This window comes from Ostrinia furnacalis, unplaced genomic scaffold, assembly GCF_004193835.3.
Source record: "Ostrinia furnacalis isolate ACB-3 unplaced genomic scaffold, ASM419383v2 OfSCF3046, whole genome shotgun sequence".
NCBI classification, from domain to species: domain Eukaryota; kingdom Metazoa; phylum Arthropoda; class Insecta; order Lepidoptera; family Crambidae; genus Ostrinia; species Ostrinia furnacalis.
In genome coordinates this window covers 20,400-45,418 of record NW_021133285.1, presented here as the reverse complement: position 1 = coordinate 45,418, position 25,019 = coordinate 20,400, and the positions used below count along the sequence as shown (strand labels likewise).

Sequence of the window (25,019 nt, the reverse complement as noted above, 5' to 3'; positions counted from 1 at the left end):
TATAGGTAATAAGGGTGGTCTCATTTAAATTTAATAATAAAAAAAACAACCCCCAAGGGTGGAAAATTGGGGATGAACTTTTTTATACGCAATATCTCCGCCGATTATGAACCAATTTGAACGATTATTTTTTTGTTGAATAGGTATTATTTGTGTTCACGCATTTGAAGTCGGTTTTTTTTTTTTAAGTTATTTTAGTTTCACATTGTTGATAATATGACGTTTAGACAGATTTATTTTTTATTAAACAACCAGCGTATTAATTTTACTAGCGTGGGCAAGCCTCCTACTAGGTGGACCGACGATCTGGTAAAGGTCGCGGGAAGAGCCTGGATGCGGGCAGCGCAGGACCGTTCATTATGGAAAACCTTGGGGGAGGCCTTTGTCCAGCAGTGGACGTCATTTGGCTGAAACGACGACGATTAAACAACCACCCTCAGCTCGCTCTATGTACCTCGATCTGGTGCAGGCCGCTCTCCACCCAGTAGAGGTTCTCGGCGACCCAGTCCACCGCGATGCCCTCCACCGTCCATAGTCCTTGCTCCACCACCACTTCGATTCCGCTCAGAGCTGTGAAAGAAAACCTCGTAATAGACTATTTGACACGATTACCCATCCCAATAATTGAAATCACAACTTCTTCAAAAAGATACTTCATTTTGGTCTTAAAAACATAATATTATAATAATTAATTTTAAATTATCTGTTAATTAAGATTTTTGATTGTATTGTTGTAATTGAAAAAAGTAGTTTGAGTTGACTAAATAATAACGTCACTTACTTGTATTTCCATACAAAATCTATGGGTGAGTCTTGTTTTGACAGTTTTAAAAAGAACGTCAATTGATTGGTGGAGTTAACATGTCTATAGTCCGGTTGCCGAGTACGTAGACTCACTGCTGTCGCCTGTCGCACAGTCGCGACAGCAATATAATTACTCGCGAGCGATAAGGATACATAGCTTGGGGTCATTGGATTGAATTCTACGTGCTCGGCGACCAGACTTTATTACGTAAACTTGAAATATGAGTTTGCCAATCAGAGCAAGATTTCCATGTGACTCACAGGTGCCGTGCAGCGTGCCGGAGTAGATCTTGTCGTCGACGACGTCGGTCCAGAAGAGGCGCGGCGGCGCGGCCGGGCGGCCCAGCCAGTCCAGCGCGACCGTGTTCTTCAGCGCCGACAGCAGCGCGCGCGACGTCAGCGACGCCAGCTCCACCGCGCGCACCTCGTGCCGGTTGCTGAACACCAGCAGCGGCGTCGCGTTCACTGAGGAAAGGGGCACATACAGTCGTGGTCAACTAATTAGGGACAGATAGAATACTAAGCAATACTAAGTGTTTCTATCCTATTATTGTGAGCTTCATTCGATATTACTGGCTGTTACTTTGTAAACATATTGACTATCAAGTACACTATTTAACAGAATACAAAAACAACAAAAAAAACTTACTAACTTAATAAAAAATCTTAATCAAATCACATGAATCGGTAATTATGGTACGGACAGTCTGGCCACCTAAATAGGGACGCTTAAGTTTTTCCTTCTAAATTAAAAAAAATAAAAAGTAATAACTTTTATTCTGTTTATTTGTAATTTCGGCGTCAATTTGAAAAGCGATATTCTTATCTTGCGAGTTAAAAACTCATCAAATTTTTAAAGGTAATGGGCTGAAAGAAAAGCAACAATGCGCTAAGTTATAATCAATCTTTATCAGTGTGGATGGCCATACCGGTAAATTGCAGATCATCTGAAATGTTCCAAAAACATGAATCTACGATGCAGTGGCTTATTTCAAAATCATGAAACCACAGAAAGTATGCCTAGAAGGAAGAGGCCAATAAAAACAACCCCACAAGATGATCGCAGAATGGTCACTCTCGCAAAGAGAGACCCCTTTAAGGGTTTCGTTCTGATCAAGAGCGAGATTTTTGGACCAGAACCGACATCTGGAGTATCTGCGAGGACCGTCAGAAGGCGACTGGTGGAGGCAAAGCTTGTAGGAAGAGTTCCTCGAAAAGTTCCACTACTGAAGATGGAACACAAATAAGTTAATTTTTATAAAAAAAAATAAAACCGACTCCAAAAAACTAACACTAAAAAGTAGAAAAATAATTACCTACTAATTACTTATTTATTAGGACGAATTAATATTTATGTTATACCATGATTGATACTTTTGGAGTCGGTGCAGGCAAACTTCACACGTTTCATAATCTTGGCACCGACTCCAGAAGTATCAATCATGGTATAACATAAATATTAATTCGTCCTAATAAATAAGTAATTAGTAGGTAATTATTTTTCTACTTTTTAGTGTTAGTTTTTTGGAGTCGGTTTTTTTTTTTTTATAAAAATTATTTTCAAGATCTGTTTCTTACGAATTAAAATATTGGCCTGCGTTATTAGATTGCGTAAAATGAAATTGTATCCACTTTGAAACTATGGGGGTTAATCAAGCATTAACAAAAATTTGTCTCCAAACATAAAATTAAGAGTTTGTCATTAGGTACATTTTCCTCATGACAACACAAATCAGTCATTTGTATTAACGCTAATTAAGGAATAAGTAAAATTTTATAAAAAAAAATAAAACCGACTCCAAAAAACCTACACTAAAACGTAGAAAAATAATTACTAATTACCTACTAATTTATTAGGACGAATTATTAATATTTATGTAGGTATACCATGATTGATACTTAGAAAACGATGCTATCGTATGCTGAAGAAGTCTTACCAGTCTCATGAACATTTCAACACGATAACGACCCAAAACATACCGCGTACTCTGTTTAATCGTTCCTAGCGCAACAGTCAGTGACGGTACTAGATTGGCCCGAAAACAACTCAAACTTAAGCCCTATAGAGCTTATGGTATGAAACGAAGGAAAAAGTTGCAGCTCAACGAACTGGCACTAAAAATCTGCTTTTCGTGGCATTTCATGGTGTTTGGAATAATATTTCTTTAGAAACCTGTAATGATTTGATTGCATCCATGTCCCGCCGATGTCAAATGGTTATAACCAACAAAACCAACCATATTGGTTATAAAAATACGTTTGATGATTTTGTTTTGTATTCTATATTTATTAATGAAAACTTTTTATGTAATAAACACTTAAACAATTTCCAATTTATTTACATTTACAGTGAAAGTGTTACGTGTCCCTAATTAGTTGTCCATCCCTAGGTCAATAAATGTGTAGGTGGCAATGATTTATTTATTTTAAAAATATTGATCGCAACTAGCTAGTTTCTTTTCTGGCCTTTAAATATTTAGAATACTAGCCAAATTACTTGTTATTACTAGGCACAAGCTACAAAGCCTCGTGAAGATTTTTTTTTCGGACTGGAGAGACGGTCTTGTGTTTTAGTCATATAACGTCCCTAATTAGTTGACCACGACTGTACGTACATCATACATGCATTTGCTTGTACTACATATAAAATAGTTGGTGGGCGCGAGTAGTGTGATTGAGTATTTGTACCGGTCCCTAAGCGGAAATGTTAAGTAATTTTATCTTTTTAATATCTAATTACGGATTTCCGCAAAGTAACGCCTGATACTATTAATTACATCATACACTCCACCCGTACACAAAACGAGGCAGAATTGGGATCGAAGGCAATAACTTCGGTTTAAAGAATCTTTATTCTCATAAGAACAGGGTAGTTCACTTACATGAGATTATAATAATTTACAACAATATTTGTCTTGTAACGAAGCATGCGCAAAGCCCACAAACAAAAAATAATGTAGGTACATAAATACCTGTGCTTTTGCATGTGAATCCATCGTCTGCCAGTCGGTAGCCCTCGTAGCAGGTGCATTTGTGGCGGCCGTTCTTCTGCGGCTGGCACGTCTGCGCATAAATACCGGTTAATAAAGTAATATTTCCCAGAAATAACATGTTTCAATATCTCAAAAGGTTATTTTAACCATAAAGTTAATATTACTTAGGAATAGAGCAACAACCACCAACTGTCAAACGAAAACCATTTTAGGATGTCACTGATGTCATTATTTCACCGTTTTGTACAAAAAATCTATCACTAAAGCAGTCACCACGATTTCAGTAAAATTTGCAAAAATCTCAAAGCTCAAATTTTCAGCGTGTCATATGGTTTTGTCACGTCGCATCACGCATCTCATTTTACCAGTGTTGTTGCTGGTGACATCTCGCTCGCTCAGTCCTTTGTTGGTCTATTCCGCTAGGTATATTAACTTTAACGTTTAACGTTTGCCCAGCAGGGTACATGTTTAGATCTAAGACACTACAATTTAACATCCAATGTACTACATGATGCAATGAATAAATGAATTTGAATTTAAATTTGAACGTCTGACCTGGCTGCAGACGCCCCAGTCGGAGCAGGCGTGCGCGGGCGCGCAGGACAGCTGGTCGGGCTGCAGCCGCAGCGGCTCGGGGCAGGCGCACACCGGCCCGCCCGGCGCCGCGTGGCACTCGTGCGAGCACGCCGCTAGCTCGCACATCGGCTCGCCTGCGGACACAGAGGGTATAAATTAATAAATAATATATTTATTTGCATAAAACAAGGTAACAATAGGTCTTTAGGCATATTTTCATGTTTCAAAGTGTCAGTGCCTGTTCAGCCACAAGTCATAGCATGCAAATATTGAGAATAGTTATCATCATCATCATCATCATTTCAGCCACAGGACGTCCACTGCTGAACATAGGCCTCCCCCAATGCTTTCCATGTTGATCGATTGGTAGCGGCCTGCGTCCAGCGCTTCCCTGCTACCTTTACGATGTCGTCGGTCCACCTTGTAGGTGGACGTCCCACGCTGCGTTTTCCGGTACGCGGCCTCCATTCCAGAACCTTTCTGCCCCATCGGCCGTCAGTTCTGCGTACTATGTGCCCTGCCCATTGCCACTTCAGCTTGCTAATACGTCGGGCTATGTCAGCGACTTTGGTTCGTTTACGGATCTCCTCATTTCTGATTCGATCTCGCAAAGAAACACCAAGCATAGCCCTCTCCATAGCACGCTGTGCAACTTTGAGCTTCTGTATAAGGCCTATAGTGAGAGGCCACGTTTCCGAGCCATAAGTTATCACTGGTAACACACATTGGTTATACACTCTAGTCTTCAGGCATTGAGGTAATTTGGATGAAAAGATGTTGCGTAGTTTCCCGAACGCTGCCCAGCCGAGTTGGATTCGACGATTGACCTCCTTCTCGAAATTGGACCTACCTAGCTGAATCGTTTGTCCGAGGTAGACATACTTGTCGACAATCTCGAGAATTGAGCTCCCAACTGAAACTGGGTAGGGCGTAACATGGACATTCGACATAAGCTTCGTTTTGTCCATGTTCATCCTCAGGCCTACCTGTTGGGAAACTCGATTAAGGTCTTCGAGCATTGTGCCAAGATCTTCCAACGATTCTGCCATGACCACAATATCGTCGGCAAACCGAAGGTGAGTGATGTACTCGCCATTAATGTTTATGCCGAATCCTTTCCATTCCAGGAGTTTGAAAGCGTCTTCCAATGCAGCGGTGAACAGTTTCGGAATAGTTATCAATTACATTAAATTAAATCACTGATCACGACACTATCACCAAGCCTGTTCATCTTCGCGAGTATGCATCGAAACAAAACACACACGGCGTACTCTCCTGCATTCACAAATGAGTAGTGAGTGACGTAAGCCGGCGTATTCTTCACCCGTTATAAAAAAATCATTAGGGAAATAAGAAAAAATACGCGTGTGGTGGCGAGACAGTAGCTTCTTGTAACAGTCATCCCTATCACATTGCCACACTACCGATAACTGACATAAATCAAACGAAACGGTGCTCGACTCTGAGACAAGTTAAATTACACCATATTGTTGACGACATTGAGTAAACATTTTTTGAAACACCTTCGGGAAAAAAACTTTCTGTACGTAAGAGTACTTATTATTATTCTATGGTATCAGTTAAAAAAATCGGCCAATGTATAATATGTTTTTCTTATTAAAAGTGTCAAGGGTCAACAATTCTTTGCGAAATGTGTTCAAGTTGGCGTCTCTTAGCTATTTTGGCAATTTGTCATAAAGTTTAGGAGTCATTCATTATTACAAGTCGCACATAAGCCCGAGTGGTGGGGGGCGGGGCGCTTACCGCAGCGGTCGGCCTCGTCGGCGCCGTCGGCGCAGTCGGCGCGGCCGTCGCACTGCAGCGCCAGCGGCACGCAGCGGGTGCCGTTGTCGCAGGCCAGCGCGGGCGGCGCGCAGGCGGGCGCGGGCGGGGCGGGGCTGGTGGGCGCGGGCGCGGCCGTGGAGGCACCGCGAGGACAGTCCTCCTCGTCGGAGCCGTCCAGGCAGTCCACGCGCGAGTCGCACCAGAACTCCTGACACCGAATATCATGCAGGTTAAGAGGTGTGTTTAAATATATTTTTTTTTATGCAAGACAAGGCAGGTATTTGACCCGGTGTTAAATGAGATGCAGTCTAGGATGGTACATATCTGCCCTGTAAGTGCCTATTCACTCTCGCCCGGATTATAGTGTTCAGGAAATACAGCAGCAGGCAGCGAGTTCCAGTCCCTAGCTGTTCGCATTATAAAAGAGTCGTCGAAACGCTTAGTGCGAGCTGGTGGAATGTCAGTCAACAATGTAGGGATGGTATAGATGACCCACGCTGAACTGTCCCACCAAACTCAATGACAGGGGGGACTACCATCGTTCAACTATATGGCTTCCAACATGGCAAAAATCAGAACTAGCGATCCGGTATTGACGGTGGCGCCCCGCTGTCAATGTCATGGATAGTACAGTTCAGTATTTTGGAACTATACGCTAACCTGCGTCTGGTTCTGGTTTGGTGGAATTAGCCTTACCTGATGTGAAATAATGCCTCATTTTGCAACGACGTTGATTAAGCAATGACGTCGTCGATTCCTAACTTTAACTACTACTAGGCCATGCTTTGACTCACCATGCGAATGCACTCGGTGTTCTTGCACTGGAACTCGTGTTCCTCGCACAGGCCTCCTTTATCCTTGTCGTAGAGATTCGGGTGCCGGTCACTGGGGAGCAGATTATTAAATTGAAAAAATAATAATAATAAATACAATGACAAAGGATTCAAATTAGAGGCGTGAGCAAGCGATGCACTAACGCCACGGTGGCAAACATAAATCGTAGTGGCGCTACACCTGCAGCGCTGCAGCTGAGCTTCTAAAAGTTGCATGAAAACTAGTACATGGTGCAGCAAGCGCGCCACGTCTATTCTGATGGCGCCCTGTGTGTCAACGCTTGTGCACGTGGGCGGTACCTGCGCGCGGTGGTGGCAGCAGGTTCAGCGGAGGCGGGCGCGGGCGCGGGCGAGGCGCAGGCGCGCTCGTCGCTGGCGTCGGCGCAGTCGGCGTGGCCGTCGCAGTAGTACTCCCACGGCACGCACGCGCCGCCGCCGCCCTCCGCGCACTTGAACATCAGGTTGCTGTCGCAGTCCGCCGACTCTGTACCAACCGAACATCGGCAGAAGTTAGAGAAACTTGTAACTACTTGTAACGCTGTTTTATTGATCCATGTTGTTCATTCAATAGTTTTTTAACCGTCTTAAAAAGTGGAGGTTTCTATGTTCGACGACTTTACACTAAAATAGAGAAACACGGGTCTCGACGCGACATTTTTATATGAGTTACATATTGTACTTATGTAGGCTTGACGTTTAGGCTGCTATACTGCAGCCGTGGTCACAAATGTTGAGACTTGTATTTCTGTATTTTTGTTGAAATGTAAAGCGAAAGTTTAAAATCTCATAAGACTTTACACTTTACAGTAAACTTATGATGTATGATAATACCATTTAATTCTACATGGAAAAGAAACAGCATGAGTAATTATATACGAAACAAGATGTGATCAGCGCTTAGCGTACCGCAGTTCTCCTCGTCGCTGCGGTCGTTGGGCCCGCAGTCGACAGCGCCGTCGCAGCGCCAGGCGGCGGGCAGGCAGCGGCGCGAGCCGGCGCACGCCCACTGCGCCGCGCCGCACGACGCGCGCGCGCACGCCGCCTCCGCCTCGTCCGACCCGTCCGCGCAGTCTGCAACGCACACGCTCCAACCGTACACTCGCCGTCTAATATTCATAGCACCCGAACTGACCATCAAGTTGATAACAACCTTATTCCAATGAACAAGTTTCCAATTTTTTTCTTTTAATAAAACTTGAAATCATAAGTTAATCTAATGATAATTGTGAAAGAATCATGAAAATATCTCTACAAATACAAAAGTTACAGGGCCCTAAAGTTGCGCTTAACAAAATTCACGCCATTTTGATTCGAAGTAGTCACGGCAGTCATTTGAAGTACAAACACTAAATCACCCCTGGTCCAGTGCTGTTGACAGATCCATTTTTTTTTTAAATCTAGTAGTTTAAATTTAATTCAGCCAGGGTCACTCAAAATTCTTTCTTAGTAAAATGGTGTAACCTTTTTTGACATAGAAAAAATTTTATAAAAAAAATAAAACCGACTTCAAAAAACCTATACTAAAACGTAGAAAAATAATACCATGATTGACACTTTTGGAGTCGGTGCAGGCAAACTTTACATGTTTCATAATCTTGGCACCGACTCCAGAAGTATCAATCATGGTATACCTACATAAATATTAATAATTCGTCCTAATAAATAAGTAGGTAATTAGCAATTATTTTTCTACGTTTTAGTGTAGGTTTTTTGAAGTCAGTTTTATTTTTTTATATAAAATTTTACTTATTTCTTGCTTTTTAGTTAACTAATTATTACCTTGATGTTACCACTGAAGGTAGGCAGTACACTGAGACCAAAAAAAATTGGTTCATAATCGGCGGAGATATTGCGTATAAAAAAGTTCATCCCCAATTTTCCACCCTTGGGGGTGAAATATTTTCTTCAAATTCGCATGAAACCACCCTTTTGATAATACCTATTCAACAAAAAAATAATCGTTCAAATTGGTTTATAATCGGCGGAGATATTGCGTATAAAAAAGTTCATCCCCAATTTTCCACCCTTGGGGGTTGTTTTTTTTATTATTAAATTTAAATGGGACCACCCTTGACGTATTACCTATACGCCGAAAAAAGATTTGTTCAAATCGGTTCATAATTGGCGGAGTTATCGCGTAACAAACATAGAAAAAAAAAACATACGGGTCGAATTGAGAACCTCCTCCTTTTTTGAAGTCGGTTGAAAAGAAGACTGACATTATAGTGTCATTCTCGACAATGCGTTAGGGGTATAGTTCCAAAATACTGAACTTTCCAATCCATGACATTGACAGCGGGGCGCCACCGTCAATACCGGATCGCTGATTCCGATTTTTGCCATGTTGGAAACCATATAGTTGAACGATGGTAGCGCCCCCCTGTCAATGAGTTTGGTGGGACAGTTCAGCGTGGGTCATCTATAGTAAGCATTGTGATTGAAACTTGAACAGGTGGCCTGACATCACGGCACCGCCTATATTTAAGTTCCACGCGAAAATATGGAGGTAATTTAAATAATTAATTTATCAGCCATTTCTTTATGGATTTCAAAAAAATTACTTCACCGGCTTTTTAGTTTTTTGGTCTATATTTTAATCCCATTCAGTGAAATCTAATGTTTTCAACATCACGAAACTCGTCTATTGTAACAAAGACGTGTTGCTAACTTTTTGGCTACGTTGCGTATTTGACGCTAACTGTACCATCTCCTCAACCAAAACGATTGACATTTTAACACATAGGCTCGTAATTACAGAACCTTACACACAACCAACACCTTAACGTTCCCAACACAATAAAGATTTTCTCCTTATTTCACAACATTTAAATGTGGTTCCTACTTTGGTACCTACTATTTCTTAATTATGTTGTTTTTTTTAATTTAATAATTTTTGAATAATTTCGCAGATGTCGCAATGTCGATGAAACATGTTGTTCTCCTAACAAAATAGTGACTGAAATGTACCGTGTTTTAAACAAATAAATAAAGAATTTGAGACTCACCTTTGGTACCATCGCAAACCCAGCTTCTTGGCAGACACCTGTTCTTATCGCATTGCATGAAATGGTCCTCGTCACATGTCACGTTCGCTAAAATTTAATACATCATACCATTAACTATTACGTAACTCTCAGGCTGGGTTGCAATATCTTACTTTAACTTTAACAAACGTCTGTCAAACTCCATACAAAAAACACCGGTTATGGTTATAGTTACGTTTAAATATTATTATAGGCTGAATTGCATCACCTTCTATTTCTAGAGCTAATCATAGGTGCTAAATATTTCACAGCCGAAATGACTTATTCCAAAACGCAACTAGGTGAGATAAGAAGATGATTGTTGTCTTGTTCTAGAGTTTTTATTTTTATTTTAATAGAAACCATCAGGTGAATTATTATTATAATTGAAGTTTACTTACCGCAGGGTCCGTTGGGCCCCACGTCTTCGTCGGAGCCGTCGGGGCAGTCTACGTCGCCATCGCATACGTATAATGAGTCCACGCAGCGGCTAAAAAACAAAAGTAACTTTAAAATGTTTTTTCTTATAACGAATTCATAATTCAAATTTAAATGAAAACGGTCAGTGAGGAGTGTTGGGAGAAAAAATTTAGAGTACAATTAATCTAGCTAGAGTATAAAACGTCTGGATTAATGTGTTCAAATCAAGTCGTGTCTCTACGTCAGGTTTTTATTTCACACTCTTCGGAGCAAACCCATCCCTTATCATCATAATTAGAAACTCTCTTACACATCTTTGGTCCTTCGAGCCGGATATCCAAACCGACGGGGACTTTGACGGACGGGGGTTGCTCCCCACTCATACATGTATAATGTACTCTTTATGTAAAAAAGTATTTACTTTACACATGTATTTAAATAAGAAAATGTTATTGGCTTTAAATCAAATTAGCAAAGAGTATTAATTAGTAAGACGCCGAAGAGTAGCGTTTGAGGCACTCACCCCTTGCCGCAGTGGAAGTGGTCGGCGGCGCAGGGCGGCGGCGTGGTGAGGCGCGGCGCGGGGCGCGGCGGCCCGCACGCGGCGCCGCCCGCCGGCTCGCGGGGCGGGGCGCACGCGCACGCGCGGCCCGCGCCCGCCGCCAGGCACAGCTCGGCGCAGCCGCCGTTGTCGCGCGAGCACGCGTTCGAGCCTGCGCCGCACCACACGTCAGACTGCGCACGTGACGCGACACACACGCTCCAACGAGTATGGGTAATAAGTGAGCGGTCGCTTTTAGCATGCTTGATCTTATAACTCTTTCAATTAACTGAGCCATCATGCACAAGTGTTTTACAATTCTACACGTCAAATAGAAGATCTCAAGTTACTAACTCGCGTTCAGAAAGTGGTAGGTCGCAAACTTAAGCCGTAAATCTTAATATTTATTTATTTCTCGATTAGTTTAACATACAGGGTAATTTAAAAAAAATCATATTTATACATTTTATCTGCTACGCCGATTTCTAAATCACAAGTGGTTTACTTCGTTCATAGAAAAAATAATAACCGCATCCATTCGGTCAAAATGAAAATCATAGGGGCCTCCCTGTTTAAACATAATTACGATAAATACATATTGTTTTAAAGAGCTTATCAAAAAAAATGGATACTGACCGTGGCGGGAGGTGGCGGACACGAGGCGCAGGTCGTAGAGCGGCGGCGGCAGCGCGTGCAGCACCGACACGCTGCCGTTGGCCGCGCGCGCGCGCACCAGCCCCGAGTCGTGCTCGCTCCACATGATCGTGTCTGCCGGGCACGAGCACAATACAACTCACTCATCGTCTCAATACACTAAATTCAGTAGCAAATTTTAATAGTTGTAGTAGTACAAAAACGAATACACTACCTTCGTAGATGGCCAGTCCGTAGGGCTTGACGATGGGCGTGGTCGGCGAGTTGGCCAGCAGCGTCTCGCGCTTGTTGCTGGGCAGCAGCAGGCGCTCCAGCTTGTTGAGGTAGGTGTCGCACCAGTACAGCTCGTCGCGCGCCGCGTGCAGCGCCAGCCCGGCCGGCCAGTGCAGCGCGTCGCTCACCAGCGCCGTGCGCCGCGCGCCGTCCATCTGCGCGCGCTCGATGCGCCCGCCCGCCCACGCCGCGCCCGCGCCCGCCCACACCGCCCAGTACATCAGCCTGCGGACAGAGAGCCACAGTCAGCGGGGCCCCGGCACCCGGCACACCGGCCGCGCCGCCACGTACCCGTGCTGCGGGTCGAGCGCGATGGAGCGCGGGCTGTAGTCGCGCTGGTCCACGAGCGCGCGCCGCAGCGCCGGCGCACTCAGCCGCGCCACGCTCACGCGGCCCAGCGCCGCGTCCGTCCAGTACAGGTTGCCTCCTGAAACACATTGAGGTACATGTTTCATTGTTATTAGCCAAATGGAACACCTGTGTCGAACGGTCTCGCGCACTCACCCATCCAATCGATCGCAATGCCTTCGCAGTTGTCGACGTCCTCGTTGATGAAGACTTCTCGACCGCTGCCGTCCAGTTTCTGACGCACTATCTCGTATCTGTAAAGTGAGTTATCGTACTATTAATTAGCAGTCGATGTGCGTTTAATGAGTTATCGACGACTCATATTTGGCTACCTGTGCACGTCGCAGTAGTAGATGTAGTCGGCGCGCACGTCGACGTCGGCGGCGGAGGGCCGGGTGGCGTGCGCGGCGGGCGCGGCGGGCTCCAGCGCCGAGCCGGCCTGCAGCGCCAGCGCCTGCACCAGCGGCGGCGAGCCCCGCGCCAGCACCAGGTAGCTGTCCAGCCGCACGCCTGCCGGCCACGACCAAACTTAGGCGATCCTCCGTACGAAGTGGGATTCAAAACAAATCTTCAGACTCGGAACTCGAAATATGCACTGAGTAAACATTGTGGGCACTCACGGACGCAGTCACCGGCGCCTACCAGACGGAAGCCGTGGCGGCACAGGCAGTGCGCGTGCGGCGCGCCCGCGCGCTCGTCCGGCACGCAGATGTGCGCGCAGCGCCGCGCCGCGCACGGGTGCTCCGCTGCGGGCACAGGCAACGTGTTATAAGGCATGATCATTGAATCGGCAGCACCAACCCGACACATGTGAAATTAGTCACTGAGCTTAATTCGTAAACTGATGAGGATGAGCATTCAATGTGATTTTCTATTCTATTCAAATATCCTGACAGATCCTGGGACACTCATCAGGACCGGTCAGGATCGCGATTTAAGTTGCGCATAACCACGGTAATACTATCTATACAGTATTCCAACTCGGCCATATTTTTTAAATAAATGTCAACAGCCCCGCGGTTCGTCACGGTATGACAACATGCGATAGGGCTGCTCACCTACAGTACCCATTCTAATTACATCTGTCTACTTAGAATTTCTATCCAGTTTTGTAATAGTAATTTTTTTTTATTAAGACAAACAGAATACTTCGTGAATGGAATAAGATAAAAATGCGTGTTGTTTTGTGATTAGTAGATTTAATTTTAAAAAATATACCTTCTAAAATAATTTTGAATCTACTAATCATAATGAGTACTCAATGACCTGTTACTTTAATTTCAGGCGGGTGAAATCGTTGGCAAAAGCTGGTTTTATACAATATATAATTTTCATTTCAAATCAAACTGACTGAAAATGACCATTTCTGACAGTTAATGACTAGTTTTTGACAAATTTGACCGTCAATGACGATCAGTCAAATTCAATCACCTTAGTCATTTTCAACATTAGGCCATCGACGTCCGTTCGGCACATTCGCGACACCCCTAATTTTTTCATCTCGACCACGTCCCGAGATTTGAAATTCGAAGGAAAGCTCGCGTTTCGTTGGTTTATATGAAGTTACAATACTGTATGATATTATTACCGTGGCATAACATTCTGAGAGTTATAGTTGGTCGAACAGAATGTCAGTTGTTCAGCTACATGTGTCGTGAATAGCTCACTGTATACGCTACTCTGTGGCCGCTGTATACGCACCGGGCGGGCTGGGCAGCGGCTGCGCCTGGCGGTGGAAGGCGAGCGCGTGCGTGGGCCGCGCGGGCAGCGCCAGCAGCTCGCGGCGCGCGCCGTCGGCCGCCACCGCCACCACGGCCTGCGCGGCCCACAGCGGCACGAACACCTCGTCCTCCAGCGTCGAGATCTGCACGATGCGCTGCGCCTGCGACACGGTTACGCTGATCACGACACCGCCGCTACTATGCTAAGTTGCACTGTAGTCCGGTCGCCGAGCACGTAGAAAATCGTCCAATAACCCCAAGCTACCCATCCTTATCACTCGCGCGTAATTATATTGCTGTCGCGACTGTGCGACGGGCGGCCGCAGAGAGTGTGCAAGCGCGACAGCAACATAATTACGCGAGTAGCTTGGGGTCATTGGACATAATTCTACGTGCTCGGCGACCGGGCTTTACCTGGCCAGAAGGCTGTGAGAATAGGGGTCACTTACAATCCTGTGTTAGGTTACATCGCTATTGGAGACGGACGTGTCTAAAATTCGAAGAATCTACAGAATAACATTTCTGTAAAAATAATAAGTCATGAAATCCCGCCCAACATTGTAACAAAATGTAATTTTCTGTGTCATAATTAGAGATCAAACCCGGTACCTCTATTCCCCTAGAGTCCAACAGATCATGGTGATAGCAACTTTAGTAGGTGTTTATACAACCATCCATTAAACACTAAACTTCCATTGACTCCAAATAGCTTCATTAAAACGTCACGTTACTCATGTAATTTTGATGGAATTTTAATGCAGATGATCCTATAGAAATGTACGTGATATGCATTTTATCAAATACGCTGACTCAGCTTTTCGTATCGTGCTCTTGTCATATTTGCAACTAAAAATACAATATTCGGTTAATCAAATCCATATTCAGTTGTAATAGGCTATTGTTCGACAAAAAAACTAGTCTGTATAATTATTACACCACCAAGGGCGCCATAGTGCGTCCCTGGATGAATCCTTTATTCGTCGTGTAGGAAAGAGAATGTTAATGTTATGACTCTTGATTGATTGCTCTGTCATAGGTGCTTGATGTTCAATCAGTTACAGTTCGCGAGGCATAAGCTGAGCTTTGCATTTGTGTATTCAGACAGTACAAGTATTAATTTGTTATTAGTTAGCTACGAAAGAGTGGCTCCTTCTGACCCAGGTGCAAAAGCACTTAAAAGACGAGTCATGGTTTTTAAAGCCTGGTCCGTGAGCACGTAGAATCCCGTCCAATGACCCCAAGCTACCCATCCTTATCGCTCGCGCGTAATTATATTGCTGTCGCGACTGTGCGACGCGCGCCCGCAGTGAGTGTGCGAGCGCGATAGCAACATAATTACGTGGCTTTAGTTATAAGAAAACTTTGGTAGTAGTTCAGTTAGTATAGGATGAGGAAATAGTACCTGCAGGCCTCTAGCGCGCGTGCGTCTTGCGAGCGCGGCGGGGTCGGCGGCGGGGTCGGCGGCGGGGTCGGCGGGGTCGGCGGCGTCGGCGGGGTCGGCGGGGAGGGCGGCGGGGTCGGCTCGCGCGTCCTCGAGCGTGTCGAGGTAGGCGTCGGCCCAGTGCAGGCGGCGCGCGGCCGCGTCCAGCGCCAGCGCGCCCGGGTACACCAGCTTGTGGCGCACCAGCGCCGCGCGCGCGCCGCCCCACATGCGCGCCGTCTCTACCGCCGGCTCGGAACTCCCCCACACGCACCAGTACATGCGCCTGCGACCACAAATGACGTCAGCCGCGCTCGCTCCTGCGCCATTCAAACTTTGTTCGCAGTAGTCGAGTAATTTAGTAGTTAAACGTGTCCGACCACCAAAAATTTAGTCCAGTAGGTTACTAAATCGTCGAGCCAATCCATTTTGTTCTATTTTGACAGGCGGGTAGCACCTGCTTACCACGCGTCCCTGCTTACTCCCTCATCGGCTAAACGAGTCCGAACCGGGCGGTTTAGTTGAGTTCATACAAAAACCACTAATGGACAAGTTTCCAATTTTTTTTGTTTAATAAAACTTGAAATCATAAGTAAAACTAATAATAATTGTGAAAGAATCATGAAAGTATCTCTACAAATACAAAAGTTACAGGGCCCTAAAGTTGCGCATAACAAAATTCGCGCCATTTTGATTCGAAATAGTCACGACAGTCATTCGAAGTACAAACAGTAAATCACCCCTGGTCCAATGCTGTTGAAAAAACCATTTTTTTTTTAAATCTAGTAATTTTTAATTTTTTAGCCAGGGTCACTCAAGATTCTTTCTTAGTAAAATTGTAACCTTTTTTGACGACCTTTTTTGATCCAAGACCTGACCATATTTAAAAAGAAAAAAAAGACTTTGACATTATAGCGTCATTCTTGACAATGCGTTAGGGGTGGTAAGCATTGTGATTGAAACTTGAACAGGTGGCCTGACGTTACGGCACCGCCTATCATTAAATTCCACGCGAAAATATGGAGGTAATTTAAATATTTAATTTGTCAGCCATTTCTTGATGGATTTCAAAAATAACTTCACCAGCTTTTTAGTTCTCGTCTATATTTTAATCCTATTCAGTGAAATGTAATCTTTTCAACATCACGAAACTTGTCCATTACTTGTAAATTGTACTCGATTAAAGTGCGACAACAGTATTTTGTCAATAGCGACTAGTTCAGTTACTCAAGGCTCGTAGTAAATGAGTGGTATAACACGCACCCGCGCGCCGGGTCGAGCGCCAGGCCGTGCAGCTTGGCCAGGCCGGCGTCCAGCAGCAGCCGGCAGCTGTCCAGCGCCGCCGCGCACACGTACAGCGCGCCGCGCTGCTCGTCCACGAAGTACCAGTTGTTGCCCAGCCAGTCGATGCGCAGGTGGCTCACGGCTGCGGGGAACCACTCGTGAGTCTCGGTCGACGGCCGAGTAAACAAAACAAATCATTCATTTGACCACGTCGTAATCGTAAAACCACAAATAAAACGGCCAATGAGCGCTATCGTTTTAGCGCTCACCAGTTAGCGCCACTGTAGAGTAAGGTCCTGTCACTTGCTAGTAGCGAAGACAGTGGCACCAACTGGTGAGCGCTAAAGTGGTAGGAGGACTATCGCATTTGCACTCATCAAGATGGCGCCACTGTAAAGTCCTGTCAATCGCCAGGGGTGCCAACTGTTAAGTATAAATCAATAGCCCTCATTGAAGTTGTGGTTCGAAACGGACTACTATGCCGAGAGGTCTCGGGTGCGATTCCCGGCCGGGAAGAAATTGATTTGATGGATGTTAATTTCCGTGACGGGTCTGAGTGTTACTGTGTATAATATGTGTGTATTTAAAAAAATATACAAGTAGTATATCCGCTAGCACCCACAACACAAGCATATTAGTTGCTCAATTTGGGGCTAGGTGGCGCTGTATGGAATTTTCTAAAGATATTTATTTATACGTCACCGTCGAGGTTGGGGAAGAGCGTGGGCGAGGGCAGCGTGACGCGCGCGGACAGATCGTCGGCGCGCGCGCACACCAGCGCCGAGCGGCTCAGGTTGTGGTGCACGTAGCAGATGCTCCTGGAACCAGAGCGAGTCCTTTAGCTCCCGCTAAGGCCCTTTTCACACGTCCCGGTTGCCGGCTAACCGGCGCCGGCTACCCGGCGTCGAATGTATGCGCATGCCGGATTTTTTACGCCGGAACATGTGAAAGCTACGTACCATGCCCATACACTTCACCACCGGGTACCCGGCGCCGGATAGCCGGCAACCGGAACGTGTGAAAAGGCACTAAGTGTCGACGCGTCACCTGTGACGTCACGTGGGGCCGCCGCACCTGTTGGAGTAGTGGAAGTCGATGGCGCGCACGTTGAGCGCGTCGAGCGAGTGGCGCGCGGCGGCGGCGCGGCCCGGCCACGCGCGCTGCACGCCGCGCTCCGTCACCACGATCAGCGACAGCGGCTCGTCCGGCGGGTCTGCGGGCACACGAGTTAGAGTAGGCGCACACCGTTGATTTTTAGTTGGCCGATAGTTTAGTCGGGCATTTGATCAGTATGGGCATGTATGGGAGTGCGCACACTACGCCGATTCGATTTGGCCGATTCTTCATACAATTTATAATTAACNCTCTCTGCTCGACCTGTGGTTGACTGGCAGATAATGCCACCTGGCATTAAGTCCGCCACTGTACAGTTATATGTGCAAAAGTGTAAATAAAAAAATAAAAAAAATATACTACACTGGTCATCACAAAAATCGGCCCACCTACGTTTTACAGGAAAACTCGTTTCTACTGACACAATCATGGTGCCCCAACAATATTGGTGTTATTTGAAAGCCCAATAAATATCCTTAAAGAAAAACACGTTAATAAATGTGACTTGAAAAACTTGAAAAAAGCGCCATGGCGCCACCACTGAAGGTGTGGGCCTGCCGGGCCCGCCGCAGCGTTTCTATGTGAATGAGCGGCTATGATGAACAGACAGCTATTTCGGCGAGCACGCGAGTTAGGTGGCCGCCTAAATTGGCGCTTTATCTGGACCAGAAATGGGCATATATTTGCTCGTCAGCATTATAGTAAGGACAGCCCGCGCCATCGCTTGCGTACGGAGGACGACCTAATCCGGGTTTTCGGCTCAGACGCCGTTCGTCCGGCTCGTCAGTAGCCGAGTTGTGTGTATGTTATTGCCACTCTTTTACAATTATTGTTACTTCTTTCCCTGTTATTTTGTAATGTAGTATATAGTGGAAAAATGTGTCTCTCTACCAGTGGCGGCGTAGCATGGGTTGGCACCCGGGGCGATCACCCGGGGGGGGGCCCCCCTCATAAGTCCTATGGCACCCCCTACCCCCCAGGATTTTGGGGTTACCTACCGATTCGAAGATTGAAAGACAGTCGCACCCCCCCGTATCATGAGATAGACCGCAGACTTGTCATGGCAGATCCGCTAATCAGTACTAATCTGCGCGACTTGTGTCACCCCCTGAGGCTTGTCACCCGGGGCGGACCGCCCCCACCGCCCCCCCCCTTACGCCGCTACTGCTCTCTACTTTGTTTTTATTATTGCTGTTATATTTTTGGATTAATGTCTGACTTGGTTAGACTCTGTACAAGTATCTGTGTGCGTAGTGCTATTGTTGACGATGCTATTTGTATATTTTGTATCTGCTTGTGTATCTTGGCTGTGATTCTGTGCATTGCTCGCTTCTGGAAGATATGTTTTCGTGTTTGCTATGTTTGCATATTGATTATTCCTGTTGTTATTATACTCGTTGCTTATTGCCTTATTTTTATAGCACAATAGTTCTTAGTTGTCAAATAATATCTATTGACCGTCGCCACATAACTCTGTTGAAGCTATATTTGAGTAACTGTAGGTACGTGCAGATTGTCTACTCATTTATTATACAGTATACTAAGAATAGAAAGAACCTTTCTCTGGGCCTATTAAATCCGGGATCTCTTGGAACACGACATGACGAGTTCCTCGTAGCACTGGACAGAAATGACGTGGATATCCTAGCCATCAACGAAACCTGGCTTAGACCAGGGGAGGAGAAACGTGCTCCTGCTCCCTCGAGTCACAGGCTGCGCCACGTCCCGCGACCAGAGGGCACTCGCTCAAGAGGAGGTGGAGTCGGCTTTTATGTGCGGCGTGGTCTGTATGCCAGGCAACTTCCGCACCCTGAGGTGGCCCCCGTTGAGCAGATGTGGCTGAGTGTTGGACTGAATGGGTGCAGAATTGTTATCGGCACTGCGTACCGCCCACCCTGGATGAATGTGGATACCTTTTTTGATGCGCTAACCGAGTCAATCTGTTCATTTGCTAGATATGACAGCATAATTTTGATGGGAGATTTTAACATCAACTTACTCTCAACAAATAACGTAAATACGAGAAAATTCAATGAGTTTCTGAGCTGTGTTGGTCTTCAGCAGTTTGTGAATGCCACAACCCATTTTACTGAACACTCTGAAACGTTGCTTGACGTGATTTGCAGTAGCGTTGTAGGGCTGTCTAACGTTTGTGTTGACTTTATACCTGAACTCAGTGCCCACGCATTTGTCACTTGTGAGGTCCCTGTAAGGAAACCCAAAGTACCGCCTAGATGGATCACCTACAGACCACTTAAGGATATTAAACTGGCGGATTTTGATTCAGATGTTGAGGCTGTGCCATGGGAATAATTTGTCGGGGACGATATTAGTGTCAATGACTCGATATCGGCATTTAACGATCACTTTATTCGTTTGTTTGTTCGNAAAAAAAAAAAAAAAAACATACGGGTCGAATTGAGAACCTCCTCCTTTTTTGAAGTCGGTTGAAAATCGGGCACAACTTTTATAGTACACCCACAAAGTTAATATACCTAGCGGAATACAGCAACAAAGAACTGAGCGAGCGAGATGTCACTAGCAGCAACACTGTGTGACAAAAACAGATGCGTGATGCCGTCGGCATCACGTCAAACAGAACTGTTCACTGTGACAGTTTATTAGCACTTATTGGCACGCTCAAAATTTGAACTCTGAGAAATTTTCAGATTTTACGTTAGTGAAATCGTAGATGTTTACGAGAGATAGTGCTTCAGAAACATAGTGATTGGTTCAGTGATTGATTTATTGTTCAAAACAATGAAATAATCCTGACAGGGAATCATCCAAAATCGGTTTCGTTTGACAGCTCGTGGTTGTTGCGGCGACTTGAGGTGTACTCACCGTTGATGGCGGCGCAGGTCAGGCGGTCCGGCCGCAGCGTGTAGCCGGGGACGCAGCTGGAAAACGAACTTGGTTAATGTTCTGCAGTAACACTATCTGGATCAAGACTATCTATAATATTTATTAGTTGGTTAATGATTAAAATATTTCACATTAGATCCGTACAAGAGTGAGTTATCATATAGGTTTAATATTATTTGGATTGGAAAACTTCACTGACCTGCACGAGAACGATCCCACCGTGTTGTGGCAGACCTGGGCGCAATACCTGTCGGAGGCGCACTCATCGGTATCTGAAAAACGATACGTCATCTTTGTCATAATAGTAAACAAGGTTTGCGCTTCGTTAGGTGAAACTGACACAGGGAATTCAAGATCTCTTAAATAAGTGCAAATGGGAGACGCCAGCAAGTTATAGACTATCGTCTCGAAGTGACATTACCAAAGTGATTTCGGAATGAAATAGCCTGTAATGAATCGTGGATGTTTAGAGTAATTAAGGAACAGTGCACCGACCGACGCAGCGTGTGTCGCGCGGCTCGTGGCCGGGCGCGCAGTAGCACGCCGCGCCCGCGTGCGTGGGCCGGCAGCCCAGCGCGCAGCCCAGCGAGCCGCACGCGCTCGACGTGACTGCAACAACAAACGCCGCGCTTTACTGGACTGGAGCATTACTTAACCACGTCCTGAACCTGAAACTAAGCTAGGAAAGATCAAAGAATGATTCTATTCTATTTATATCGCCATGCACCTATTAGAAAGTCTTTTGTTAAAGAGCAAAGCCCACCCTGGATTACACATACGATTAAGGAAATGATGAGGTTGAGGGACGGGGCACTGGCTAGGAGCCGCCGGACTGAGTGTGAGTGTGATAAGGCTTACTATAAAGAGTTGAAGAAATTGGTGAATGCTGCATTGCATAGTGAAAAGGTTGCTTACTTTCGTCATCACATCAACAAACATTCAAAGAACCCGAAAGCACTGTGGAAGAATATTAGAAAAAATGTAGATTTTAATGATGGGAAGAACATTGATTTACCTGTGGGCATTGGTGATGCAGACTGCATAAACAGACACTTCCTTGATATCCCAGGGAACGAAAATGTTGATCAAGCAGAACATGATTATTTTCAGTCCCATCGCCATGGCAATGCGGTTTTCCATTTACATACAGTGGATGAGAGTACAGTGTTGAAGACTATTAAGCGTATATCGACCAACGCACAAGGAGTTGACGGTATATCTCTGGATATGTTGCTGCTTACCTTGCCCCGAACTTTGTCTATAATCACGTCCATCATAAATAAATCTATTGAAACGGGAGTTGTACCGGACATTTGGAAGGAGGCTATAGTGAAGCCGATACCTAAAGTGAGCCAACCTACCTCTGTGGGAGACCTCCGACCCATAAGTATCTTACCGTTGATGTCCAAGATCATAGAAAAAATTGTTTGCTCACAAATGGTAGATTTTTTAGAAAATAATAACATCCTGCCTTGTAAGCAATCCGGGTTCAGGGCTGGTTACAGTACGGCGACCTTGCTTTTGGATGTTATTGATGATGTCTTGGGAGCACAAGATGTGGGAAAAGGAACCATTCTGGTGCTATTGGATTATTCTCGCGCCTTTGATAGCATAAATACGAGTCTTCTCATTTCCAAGCTCTCTTACTACGGGTTTGATCGAGCATCGATAAGGTGGTTTAATAGCTATCTCAGTGGACGGACCCAACGTGTGGAAGTATGCCGCGACAATGAGGGCACTAAAAATGTCTCGTTAGCCACTCCCATTAGAAGAGGAATTCCACAAGGGTCAATATTGGGGCCAGTTTTGTTCATTTTGTATAGTTCCGATATTATTCAGAGTATACGCAATTGCAAATATCATCTCTACGCAGATGACCTCCAGGTCTACATCTCATTTAGCCCAGCAGAGACAGCGAAAGCGGTGGATATGCTTAATGAGGATTTGCAGCGTGTAGCTCACTGGTCAGAGCGAAACAACCTCGTTATAAACCCCAAAAAGTCCAAATTCATCATTATGGGATCGAAGGGTCAAATCCACAATATAAAAAACCAAGGCCCGGGGGTGAGGATCGGGGGTGTGTGTGTGGAACGAGTGGATGAGGCGCGTAACCTTGGCGTACTTATGGATGGGAGCCTGAAATTTGAAAATCACATACGAGAAACCGTAAGAAGCTGCTACTATAGGTTGAAGGTTCTTTATAGGATAAGACAGTTCCTGAGTGTAGAGCTTCGCATATACTTCTGTGAGTCATTGATACTGTCTAAACTAAACTATGCAGACACAGTCATTGGAGGCTGTCTTATGGCTCGCACTAAAAGGATCATCCAACGTGTGCAAAACGCTTGCGCCCGCTTCTGCTTTTCCATCCCACGCAGAGCTCATGTTACGCCTTTCCTTAATAAAGGTGGACTCCTGAATATGGAGTCACGTTACAGACTCCACCTTGCCGGGCTTCTTTTCGGGATCATTAAAAATAGAAACCCGTTTTACCTCTCCGACAAGCTGGCGTTTTCTTGTAGACCGGTGCGTATGGCTTATAAGCTTACCTACCCAAGGCACACTACGGCTGCATCCGCGGCAGTTTTCGTTACGTGACTACAAAATGCTGGAACAATATACCCCCACCAATCTGGAACTCTTTGACAGGATATGCTTTTAAAACCAAATTCAAGGCTTATCTTATTGAGCGTCAAAAACTGAGCCCCGATTACGGTAACTTTTAACGTTTCCAATCCAGACACGCTTCTCGATTCTGCGATACGATTGGTCGTTCAACAGCGTACGTCAGCTGTTTTGACCAATCGTATCGCAGAATCAGAAGCGCGTCTGGATTGGAAACGTTAAAAGTTATCGTAATCGGGGCTCTGATGTACTTAGTTCTGCACGTAACAATTTTGAGGACTGTTTGCACGTATCTACTGTTGGTATCTGATCTTGTGCCTTGTTATTCTTATTATCATTGTCATGTTTATTGTTTCTGCCTTACTTAAACTTATGCCAAAATGTGTATGTGTCACCGTTGCTCAGTTGCGTATTGTTTTTTTAATGTTTACCTGCGCCTCTCCACCTCTACAATCAGGCGACCACTGAAAACCAGCGTCGTGGTGCTACGCACTGCGGCATTATGCTGAGTGGAAGCCTTTTTGGCATAATTTTTAAATTAATTTTTTTATCGTATTAATATTCTGTAATTTGTTGTTCTAGTGTGCCAAATAAATGTATTTTCTTTCTTCTTTCTTCTTTCAAAAAAAACCTCACTTTGGGCTCACCTCTGGGATCAATTAGACCAATTTTTATGGTTATAAAACCAAATAATGATCTCACGTGTCCTCTATAACAGATGGATAGCGACTAATCCCAACTTAACAGTTTTATAGCCATAAAAGTTGGCTCAAGCGTAACTAGCTACCTATTTTTTGAAGAAGTGACTCTGGATTCTTCTACAGACACATTTTTGGGGTAAAAACAATGATATTTTCTATAATATCATTGGGTAAAAACCTTTCCTTTAATGAAATGAAGTTTGTATAATATTAGTAATGTTAGTGGGAAGTGGGGATGCATATGTTTGAAAGTGCTTGTCGCGGGTGGGTCGATTTTTATGATGACCAGTGTACTTGACAAAACACACAAACGCCCCATAACTACAACTCGATTTTCTTTTGTATCCCAGCATACCTAACTGCCTCTCGACTTTCCAAAATGTTGCCAACTGCGAGAAAATTGCATTTTAAAATTTCGAAATTTTCAACTTTTTACAAAATGGCCGCCCATGCAGCCATCTTAATTTTTTGACATTTCGGATTTTTCCCATAATCAGAGCCCCGATTACGGTAACTTTTAACGTCTACAATCCAGACACGCTTCATCGATTCTGCGATACGATTGGTCAAAACAGCTGACGTACGCTGTTGAACGACTAATCGTATCGCAGAATCGAGAAGCGTGTCTGGATTGTAGACGTTAAAAATTACCGTAATCGGGGCTCTGGGTCGTATACCTGACCAAAACTCATTTTTATTTTTTGTCTGGCAGAACTCCTTCTGTTCGTCACTAAGTCAAGACATGTCGCAAAAATTAGTTTTCCCCGTAACTTTCAGTGTAACCAGACTTTATTGATAAAAATGGTGAAATTCGAGTCTCCAAACGAAAACAAACTGCATACCAACTTTTTGGAATTTCTGGAAATATCCATTTTCTACTATCCGGGGCCGTGGTGGAAAATTTTCTACCAGAATGGTAGTTTTTTCCAATGCATGGCAATATTCGAGGAACAGAGCCCCGACACGGTAATACTATCTACNTCTGCACGTGTAACAATTTTGGGGACTGTTTGCACGTATCTACTGTTGGTATCTGATCT

General features: G+C 44.9%; 1 protein-coding gene across 1 annotated transcript in view; it reads right to left on the bottom strand.

Annotated features, from left to right (window-relative positions):
• The window catches only part of LRP1 (LDL receptor protein 1), a gene marked incomplete at its 3' end in the record, with an annotated part of 81,702 nt that overhangs the window by 46,560 nt on the left and 10,123 nt on the right, over window positions 1-25,019 (bottom strand). The window contains exons 5-29 of the mRNA XM_028310595.1: window positions 21,149-21,262; window positions 20,853-20,925; window positions 20,633-20,688; window positions 17,750-17,888; window positions 17,378-17,493; window positions 16,655-16,817; window positions 15,374-15,677; window positions 13,952-14,132; window positions 12,871-12,996; window positions 12,583-12,760; window positions 12,407-12,504; window positions 12,194-12,329; window positions 11,844-12,127; window positions 11,612-11,743; window positions 10,958-11,147; window positions 10,416-10,504; window positions 9,997-10,083; window positions 7,898-8,062; window positions 7,292-7,475; window positions 6,953-7,043; window positions 6,138-6,366; window positions 4,353-4,507; window positions 3,777-3,867; window positions 1,066-1,269; window positions 455-570 (exon numbers count right to left, since the gene is read on the bottom strand). Coding sequence (XP_028166396.1) covers window positions 455-570; window positions 1,066-1,269; window positions 3,777-3,867; window positions 4,353-4,507; window positions 6,138-6,366; window positions 6,953-7,043; window positions 7,292-7,475; window positions 7,898-8,062; window positions 9,997-10,083; window positions 10,416-10,504; window positions 10,958-11,147; window positions 11,612-11,743; window positions 11,844-12,127; window positions 12,194-12,329; window positions 12,407-12,504; window positions 12,583-12,760; window positions 12,871-12,996; window positions 13,952-14,132; window positions 15,374-15,677; window positions 16,655-16,817; window positions 17,378-17,493; window positions 17,750-17,888; window positions 20,633-20,688; window positions 20,853-20,925; window positions 21,149-21,262 — 3,701 coding nt within the window. The remainder of the gene's footprint in view (window positions 1-454; window positions 571-1,065; window positions 1,270-3,776; window positions 3,868-4,352; window positions 4,508-6,137; window positions 6,367-6,952; window positions 7,044-7,291; window positions 7,476-7,897; window positions 8,063-9,996; window positions 10,084-10,415; window positions 10,505-10,957; window positions 11,148-11,611; window positions 11,744-11,843; window positions 12,128-12,193; window positions 12,330-12,406; window positions 12,505-12,582; window positions 12,761-12,870; window positions 12,997-13,951; window positions 14,133-15,373; window positions 15,678-16,654; window positions 16,818-17,377; window positions 17,494-17,749; window positions 17,889-20,632; window positions 20,689-20,852; window positions 20,926-21,148; window positions 21,263-25,019) is intronic.